At 33.9% G+C, this 10,325-nt stretch overlaps 1 protein-coding gene across 3 annotated transcripts in view; it reads left to right on the plus strand.

Annotated features, from left to right (window-relative positions):
* Positions 1-8,947, plus strand: part of SLC25A40 (solute carrier family 25 member 40) — a 50,461-nt gene extending 41,514 nt beyond the window's left edge. For 2 of the 3 annotated variants that reach the window (XM_047752125.1, XM_047752126.1), the window contains exons 10-12: positions 4,077-4,158; positions 7,077-7,157; positions 7,528-8,947. In XM_047752125.1, the coding sequence (XP_047608081.1) occupies positions 4,077-4,158; positions 7,077-7,157; positions 7,528-7,640 (276 nt within the window). In that variant the 3' untranslated portion in view covers positions 7,641-8,947. Of the gene's footprint in view, positions 1-4,076; positions 4,159-6,037; positions 6,263-7,076; positions 7,158-7,527 lie in introns of those variants that run through there. The other variant, XM_047752127.1, reaches the window with a different exon arrangement.
* The last annotated feature ends 1,378 nt before the right edge of the window (positions 8,948-10,325 follow it).

The following is a 10,325-nucleotide window of genomic DNA, read 5'->3' on the forward strand; positions in this document are numbered from 1 at the left end:
CATACAGTGACAGTTTTCTCTCTTCTCTTCCTATATGGATGCCTTTTATTTCTCTTGTTTGTCTAATTGCTGTGGCTAGGACTTCCAAAACTATGTTGAAGAGCAGTGGTGAGAGTGGGCATCCCTGTCTTGTTCCAGATTGGAGTGAGAAGGCTTTCAGTTTTTCCCCATTGAGGATTATATTTGCTGTGGGTTTCTCATAAATGGCTTTGATTATGTTCAGGAATGTTCCCTCTATACCCACTTTGTTGAGGGTCTTGATAATGAATGGATGTTGGACTTTGTCACATGCTTTTTCTGCGTCTATTGAGATGATCATATGATTTTTGACTTTTTTTTTGTTAATGTGGTGTATGATGCTGATTGATTTGTGTATGTTGAACCATCCTTGTGAACCTGGGATGAACCCTACCTGGTCATGGTGTATAATTTTTTTGGTATGTTGTTGGATTCGGTTGGCTAAGATTTTGTTCAGAATTTTTGCATCTCTATTCATCAATGATATTGGCCGATAGTTTTCTTTTTTGGTGGTATCTCTGTCTGGTTTTGGAATGAGGGTGATGGTGGCATCATAGAATGTCTTTGGGAGTATTCCTTCTTCTTCAACCTTTTGAAAGAGTTTAAGGAGGATGGGCACCAATTCCTCTTTATATGTTTGATAAAATTCACCTGTGAAGCCATCTGGTCCTGGACTTTTATTTGTAGGGAGTGATTTTATGACCTCTTCCATTTCATTTCTAGTGATCGGTCTGTTCAGTTGGTCTGTTTCTACTTGATTCAGTTTTGGCAGGCTGTAAGATTCTAGAAAATTGTCCATGTCCTCCAGATTGTCAAACTTGTTGCCGTATAGTTGTTCATAGTATTCGCTTATGGTTTCTTATATTTCTGCTGTGTCCGTTGTGATTTCTCCTTTTTCATTTATAATTTTGGTCATTTGGGTTCTTTCCTCTTTTGAGTGAGTCTGGCCAGGGGTTTGTCCATTTTGTTCACCTTTTCAAAGAACCAGCTCTTGGTTTTATTAATTTTCTCTATTGTTTTTTGAGTCTCTATTTTATTGATTTCTTCTTTGATCTTTATAATTTCCTTCCTTCTGCTGACTTTAGGGCTTTTTTGTTCTTCTTTTTCTAATTCGTGTAGGTGGAGGGTTAAGTTGTCAATTTGGGATCTTTCTTCTTTTTTGAAAAAGGCCTGTATTGCTATAAATTTCCCTCTGAGCACTGCTTTCACAGCATCCCATAGATTTTGAGCGGTTGTGTCTTCATTATCATTTGTTTCAAGGTAGTTTTTAATTTCCTTCTTGATTTCCTCATTGACCCATTGGTTTTTGAGTAGCATGTTGTTTAGTCTCCATGTAGTAGGTTTTTTCTCTTTCCTTTTCCCATGGTTGATTTCTAATTTCATGGCATTGTAGTCAGAGAAGATACTTGAGATAATTTCTATGCTCCTGAATTTATTGAGATTAGCTTTGTGTCTCAATATGTGGTCAATTCTTGAGAATGTTCCATGAGCATTTGAGAAGAATGTGTATTCTGCTTTTTTTGGATGTAGTGTCCTGAAGATATCAATTAAGTCTGACTTTTCTATTGTTTCCTTTAGGATCTCTGTTGCTTTATTGGTTTTCTGTCTAGAGGATCTGTCCATTGATGTGAGGGGGTATTAAGGTCTCCTACTATGATTGTATTCTCATCAATATCTCCCTTTATGTCTGTTAATATTTGTTGTATGTATCTGGGTGCTTCTATATTTGGGGCATGTATGTTGACGATAGTAACATCCTCTCCTTGGATGGATCCCTTAATCATTAAGTAGTGTCTTTCTTTATGTCTTTTGTTTTAAAGTCTATTTTGTCTGATATGAGTGTTGCGACTCCTGCTTTTCTGTCATGTCTATTGGCGTGAAATATTTTTCCCCACCCTTTCACTTTCAATCTATATGTATCTTTTGTCCTAAGGTGAGTTTCTTGTAGGCAGCATATTGAAGGTTTTTGCCTTTTTACAAATTTCTTTCTAAGTATTTACTGTCCTATTTTGAGTTAAATTATTTAGCCATTAAATGTTTTAAAGTGCATTTTACGTCTTTTTATTATATTACAAATGTATTTTTCTGAAAAACTTTTGGATTTGGATCATTACAGTTGTGGTAATGGTAAGAGTTTAAATAGCACTTTATTATTTACAAAGTATTTGGCATTTTGGTCATTAAATGCCGATAGCAGTAGATCTTACAGCTACTTATTGGATTGAGTAGAAGTAACTTCATCCTTTGCTGCTAATTCCTGTTTCTTTGGGAACATTTTGGCTGAGTACTTTGTAAATGAATTTTAACAAAAGTTATAATTAGAAGTGAGAAGTATCAAAAGATCATTTTTGGATAGTAGAGATCTCACCTTTTCCCATCCTTCCATATAATGTAAAGTCGTGTAGTGGACTTCTTTTATGCAGATTCATATCACCATGATCTTGGCCACAAAGAGCTTTCTTATACCCACGTACTTACAAAGTGAATTTGTGATGATGTAGAGTGATGAGCTGATATGCTGGAACCAAATGAAAACATGAGTGAAGGAGCATTAGTGAAGTCGTGGAGACCTGAAGCCAAATACTGGAATAGCTGTGTCAGAAAACCTAGGCTAAGGAAGCCCCTGAGATTGCATTCAAAACTTACATGGTCTGAGAGCTGTCATATTAAGCCTAGTGGGGTATAAACTTATTGAGGCAAAAGAGCGGTTCTTTTTAGCAATTTAATGCTTACTGCTTAATGTCTAAAAAAAAATGAAGTTCAATAATAGCTGCAGGATGTTGTACCAGCTTTCCAGTAATATGAAGGAAAGTTATCTATTTTACTACCTCTGCCTAACATGGAAACTTTATTTAAAACATTTTAGTTATCTAGAAAATATTGCTGCCTTTTGACTTTTTAAATAAAATTTTGTCTCTGAACTGAAAAGGTACCTCAGTGGGACAATATCCCCGGCTTTCTGTCAGCAAACAGAATAGCCTAAATAAACCATGTCATTTTAGAAAGTGTCAGGCTTATACCACATAGTTGCTGCCTTTGATATTACCTGTCGGGGTTCTTCACCTGCAGGTTCAACCAATTCCAACTCTGGTTGTTGAACCCACAGATATGGAAACTGCGGATTTGGAGGACTAATTGTATATACCATTTTATATAAGGGACCTGAGCATCTGCAGGTTTTTGTATCTGTGTAGGTCCTGGAACCAACTTTCCCCAGATACTAAGGGGCAGCTGTACAGCTAGATTGTGGAAATAAAGAAACAATAAATGATTTTGTCTTACCTGAGATATTTGAAACTGATCTCAAGAACTTAAGCATAGTCAGACAAAATAAATATATTAAATATGATATTAAAGGGTATTTTATGAGCATATTGGTCGAATGTGAGTTGGGAAGCAAAAAATAGAGGCCAGGTTTTACTTTGGCTCTTATATCAAATATTATGAGACATTCTTAAGGGAATTTATTCTTTCAAAAAGTCTCCCTTGTTTAATTGGGGCATTATGAAAATAATCATTAAATTGATTAACTTTGATCTAAATTTCTGAAAATGTGATTTGTGAACTGTATACATTTGATAAATGTTGAAATCTGTAAAGAAAAGGGGTATAGAACTAAAATTCAAAGTCTATTTTCTTTATGTAAATTAATTTTTAATTGTAGCATTTGTTGGAAATTTCTAAATGCTTTCTTGATACTTGAGGATTTCTGCTTTAGAATATGTACTGTACCTTTATATGTAGTGAAGGAATAATGGAACACACAGGAGCATCAGAAATTAGGAATGCTGGTTTTGGTCAGAAAGGTCTGGTTGGAATTCTGTCTCTCAGGAAAATAGTGGAACTTTTCTGAGACTATTTACTTAATCCTGAATTTTGCAAGAAATACCTAGGATATTCTTCTCTTTTCTTTAATTGAAGTTTCTCTTCAGATACATCTGGTTTCATTTTAAGTTTCAGTTCACTTATGATTTTTATTACTATCCTTATGTGCAAATCAGAAGAATATAGAAAGATTTTAAAGTAGATTTGAATTAATCAACTTTATTTTTTGTTAGTTTGCAGCTGTTGTAACTTTGCCATTTGATGTGGTAAAAACACAAAAGCAGACACAACTTTGGACATATGAAAGTCATAAAAGTAAGTTTAATTAATATAAAACATTTTCAGGATGCCATGAGTATTTTTATTTTTCTTTCCAGATACTAGGTTAGGAATATCTAAAAGAGGGAAAATAAGATTTTTTTTGCATTTTTTTGCATTTTGTACCCACAGCATATCAAAGTTCCCAGGCTAGGGGTCTAATTGGAGCTACAGCTGCCAGCCACAGCCACAGCCATGCCAGATCTGAGACGTGTCTTCGACCTGCACCACAGCTCACAGCAACACTGGATCCTTAACCCACTGAATGAGGCCAGGGATTGAACCCTCATCCTCAGTCAGATTCGTTTCTGCTGAGGCACGAAGGGAACTCCCTTTGTTGCCTTACTGTTTAACTCATACTAATATACTGTTAGAGTGGAATATCCAGAAAAAAATACTTTAAACCTAAACAAAAATTTTAAGAAATCTTAATGTCTATGTATTTTACCTGCCATCAGTTAATTCTCACACCTGCTATACAGAAGATTAAATTCTGTAGGTATTCTTTCAGTTAAATCTAGGCAAATCATGAAGGATAGGAAATTACTGGAAAGCCTTTTTTCTCTTGATGTGTTTCATTAGTATGCTTCTACATTTTCTTCCTCTTTTTAATTTTTATCTTCCATTTTGATGTGTTTTTGTCTACTGCTTATCCCATCTACTTTTAATTCTTTATAACCTGTAATTTCTTGTAGAATAAAAATGTAATTTTAGCTGATTCTACTAGATTCTGTCATTATTATCATAGAAGGTGTAGCAAACCCATTGGAAATGGAGCTTTGTTTCTGAAACATACAGTTGTTAGGATTTGATAAATTTGGATGGTCAGTAAATTGGTGTTTATTGTTGTCCATGCTTGAAATATTTAATAATGAAGTCGTATTTTTTTACAGTGTAAGAAGTTACTTGTGCATCAAAAAATAGCTTTTTGATGTTGGATCTTTAGGCAGAAGATACTTTCAAGGTTTGATTAGAGCTCTGCTGTGGCTTACCTCCAGTTGATAAATTTTTTTTTTTTTTGTTAATTCTCTTTTACATTAATTTCCCCTGCTGTTAAAATAGAGACCAGTTTGGGGCTTGAGTCTATAATGCTAGAAGTACCCAGCTACTTGGCTTCCTTTATTTTGCCAATTGTTAACGGAATTTCAATGGAATAATTTAAACATGGAGTATAAGTTATCAACTTGTAGTATATGATTTTTATTGTTGACTTTTTAAAGAAAGTTAAATTTCACTGGTAAGTCTTTGTTCTTGGTTTTAAAATGTGTCCTTTCTGTTGAGTTGTTGTAATTATTATATTTATGCTTACATTTATGTTGATAGTTTAACTTCTTAAATATATCACAAGGCCTCATTTATCTTCATAGTCAGAGAATCTGATACTTTTTATAAAATTAAGATAATGAGCCTCTCATTTTTAGTGGAAAATTCTAAAAAAATTTTGAAAGGTATCTTTTTCTAATCTTTCCCTTTTTCCTACACATGCTTAATAGTATGTCATCTTTCTTAATGACTCAGCGTTGTCATCATTGTGCACATTGCTTACTTAGAGCTTCATAATGCAGCTCTCAGAAGCCAGTGAGGATAACATAGGAGTGTTTGCCTATCAACCGCTGGTCTCAGACCAAGACTTTGAAATCCTCAGGTATCACAGTGTTCACATGGTAGCATGCTTGCTTCTTAGCAGATTTTTTTCTCATGTACTGCATCTAGTAGTCTGTGGGCTAAGCCAGCTGCTTAGAATCATTGTATAAAATGAAGGTAAATGGAACTTTGTGAATGAACAGCTCATTCATGACTTCATGTCTGAACTTTACTGCCGGCTATTTTTGCTGTTTTCAAAAAATATATAAATTAATTTTTTACTGTGTTCCAGATATTTGAGTCGTTGCAAATAATTGAGATGTTACTGTTAAAGGATAAATCTTTCCTTTGGAGGAGAAAGGGCTGATCTAATTCATTTCAAGACTGGCACATCTCTTCAGAAAAGTTTTAATAAAGCAGGACCTCACTAGGGAGAATGAGCTATTTTCCTTAAAACCTCTTTTTGGAAAAAAAATTTTTTTAATATGTGCAATAAAAATTTAATGAAAAATGGTTACAAGGTCTTCACTTTGGCTTTGGGAACCCCATGAAGATCTGTACATCTTTAAAATTTTTCATTGTGAAAGATTTTCAAGATGGAGAGAAAGTATAAAGGATACACACCACCAAGCTCAAGAAATAAACATCAATTCAGGAGAAGCCTTTGGTATATTCCTCCTTGATTTTATCTAATCCTGTATGTACCTTTAAATTTACTGCCTAATAATGTTTTCTTTTTAAAGAATCCAACTGTTAAAAATAAGATTTTAAAATAGCTCTTTATGGAGTTCCCGTTGTGGCTCAGTGGTTAACGAATCCGACTAGGAACCATGAGGTTGCAGGTTCGATTCCTGGCCTTGCTCAGTGGGTTAAGGATCCAGTGTTGCCGTGAGCTGTGGTGTAGGTTGCAGACGCGGCTAGGATCCCATGTTGCTGTGGCTCTGGCGTAGGCTGGTGGCTACAGCTCCAATTCGACCCCTAGCCTGGGAACATCCATATGCCATGGGAGCAGCCCAAGAAATGGCAAAAAGACCAAAAAAAAAAAAAAAAAAAGCTCTTTAGGTAAATATATCTGTTCTTATTATAATGAAATGATAAACCCCCAAACCTTTTTTTTTTTTTTTTGGCTGAGCCTGTAGCATGCTGGAGTTCCCTGGCCAGGGTTGGAACTTGCTCCACAGCAGTAATCAGAGCCACAGGAGTGACAATGCCAGATCTTTAACCCACTGAGCCACCAGGGAACTCCCATAAACACTCTTCTATGTGTATTATCTGTAGTAGAAATTAAGTGGTAATTTATAATAGTATCATCTCTTTATTTTAACATTTAGTTTCTATGCCTTGGCAAATGTCAACTTGGGCTATAATGAAGAACATTGTTGCTAAGGATGGATTTTCTGGATTATTTACAGGTAAAATTATTTCCTTTACCAAATCATCAACTACATGACTACTTTTACTTTTCAATTTATTTCTTTCTTAAATTAACTTTCAGAAGCAAAGTTTTGAGAACATTCCACATTTACTTTCCTCTTAAATACCTTTGCTATGTTTAAAAATGTTAGATAATAATTTATGGTCAGTAAGATTTGTATATTAAAGTAACTTGGAATTAAAGATATAGGTAGTAAGCAGTTTGGCTTATTCTTTGACACCAATTTATGGGATAGTATTTGATATATCACTTCACTTAATTCGATAACTATCACAGTGAAACCAAATAAATTACATTTTTAAAAATAAGGTAAAAGTTTGTTCTGATTTTTGTCTGTTCTCTTTCAGGCCTAATTCCTCGCTTAATTAAAATTGCTCCTGCTTGTGCTATTATGATCAGTACATATGAATTTGGAAAGTCATTTTTCCAGAAACAAAATGCTCGAAGACAGCAGTACTAGAGCACTGTTTCACCTTGAAAAAACCACCATGATCAATAATAAGATGGAGAATATTAGGCAAGAGCTTTTTTCACCATTATCTTTCAATCATTTTATGTCTTTCTTATTTATAAGTGAATAGTAAATTTCTACTTTAGATTAAAATCAAATCCTAGTTTTAAGATAAATTTTTTATCCTAAATTTTGAGGTATTGGAAAAGATATTTCAGAAATCATAACCAATGAAGACTCTAGTAAAGAAAAATTATTCCTTAGCATTGAGAGCAATAATCTCTGAGAGTTGATGCTGATTTCAGTGTAACTTTATCCTACTGGGAGTGTGTCAGATACACCAGAACATTTTGATTGTGTGCTGATTGAAGTACAGAGTCTAGAAGAAAAATTCCCAAGTCTTTATGTACATTTGAATCGTGGACATAGATATTTAGGTATTTCAGCAAAGTAGATAACAGAAGGCAGTCTTTCAATAGAATTATTCACGTTTACCAAATATTACCTATTATTTTCTTTAAACATACACTTGGTATTTTATTTTTTAACTTTGTTAACTTTTAAAGGCCTCATGTGTATTAGGATTTCCCTAATCAAAAGTATGGCTTTTTTTATCTTCATGAACCAAAAATATAATTTGTGTGTCAATGCTGCTGTTTTTGATGATCAAAGACCCTGTATTACCTACTTTTTGTGCAAGACAGAGGGAGCTTTACTGACCATATTAAATGTTCACTTCAGTCAAATTTGGGTGTGCAGTAGGAAACCATGCTGTATTTAGTAAAAATGATATTTCAGCACAGGAAGAGTCTGGTTTCAGCCATCTTGCAATTCAAGACCACCCTTTGTGGAGTTCTCTAGGTCGCTTCTATTGGCTTATTCTAACAAAACAGATTATTAATATGGCATCAGTCATAAAATATTTCCAAAATGTCCCTTGATTTTACATATCTCACATTATATGCTAGACTTAGAACTAAGCAGGTAGCAGTCTCCTTGAAGAAAGAGCTTTCGGTCACTGTAGGCTAATAATGTTTGATTAATTTAGTTATGAATGTAGGAATAGAATAAAAAGGATAAGATTTCGAGAAACAATAAAATATTTTTGATTTTCTCAGGATCTGTAACCTGTAAGAGGAAGCACTTTATTGCAGTCTATGTATATTCTATGAAAATATGAGGCATTTTTCCCCCTAAAACATAGTTAATATATTTAAGCAACAAATCTTCTCTAGTGTTGGTTGAAGAATCAATGTATTTTCTATTACATTAGAAAACTTTCACCAGAAATAAACTGTATAGGGTTTGTATTTAAAGTTTTGTGTTTATTTTATCCTGTTACCTTAAATTTGCAACATATATACCCATAAAACATAAATATTTATAACTTATATTTTAAATATTTTGTTCTTTCTTAAAATTATCACTGTGCTTTCAGCTAAGTATTTTCATATAAAACCATTATGAATGCTTTTCTACACACATCTATAAAACACACACGTTTATCTTGAATACTGATGTTTAACATTTTTAAATTTAAATTTACCTTGATTGTTATGCTTTTTTGATAAGTGATACAAAAAAAATTTAGCTTTTGAACAGTGCTCTCAAAAAGCAATCACATATTTCAACGTAAAGTCACTTATAAATACCAGAAGGGAATTCATCTTCCCCTGCCCCTATACTGACTGCACTTGTGGAAAGTTCTTATTTATGACTACAGTAATAAATCCTACACTTTTTCTAACATACTTTACCTGTAGTGTATCTGGATGAAAAGAAGGCTGAATTGAAGCTTCTCTAGATGTAAGTGGTAAAGAAGCATTAATAATTTGCTTGTGTTCTGAAAGCAAACAGTGTAATTCTGTTAATGTCAAAATTTCTCACCTACACATTTACTATGTGTAAGTTTTTTTAAGAAAAAATGTCTTATTCAAATATTACATGTTTGTTACCTTTCATATAATATATATATGACTTTTTAAAAAAGTAATATATTGGAGTTCCCCTTGTAGTTCAGCAGAAATGAATCTGACTAGTATCCATGAGGACATAGGTTTAGTCCCTGGCCTTACTCAGTGGATTAAGGGTCCAGCATTGTCCTGAGCTGTGTTGTAGGTCACAGATGTGGCTTGGATCTTGTGTTGCTGTGGCTGTGGCGTAGGCCGGCAGCTGCAGCTCCCATTTGACCCCTAGCTTGGAAACCACCATATGCCATGGGTGTGGCCCTAAAAAGACAAAAAAACAAGAAAAAACAAATAAAAAGGTAATACTGAGTTAAAATAAATTTTTCTTTTAGTTCTAGGAAAACTATTTACTATATTTAACCATAATCGACTCTTAAAAATTTCCCTCTTTTTTTCTGGGGCACAAATACCAGGGATATGGGAAAGGTTAGTGAATCACTTTTCAATTTTTTCAAAATTAACTTAAAATAAATTGCTGTTATGTTTTAATCTATCATTCAGCACTTACTGAGACCTTTTAATGTGATAGGTGGTATAGAAACACTGGAGATAAAACATTTCAGATTCTGTCACTGGCCTTTAGGTTTCAGCTGTGAAACCTTTTTGTGTATGCAAAAGGAGTAATGGAAAAGCAGAAGAATTCTCCCCTCAGTCTGGGGGTCAGGAAATGCTTTTAAGTTTGGGACAGGTGATCCAACTAAACATACCTGGAGGTTGGGAGTCTCAA

Source organism: Phacochoerus africanus, chromosome 11 (assembly GCF_016906955.1).
Source record: "Phacochoerus africanus isolate WHEZ1 chromosome 11, ROS_Pafr_v1, whole genome shotgun sequence".
Lineage (NCBI taxonomy): Eukaryota > Metazoa > Chordata > Mammalia > Artiodactyla > Suidae > Phacochoerus > Phacochoerus africanus.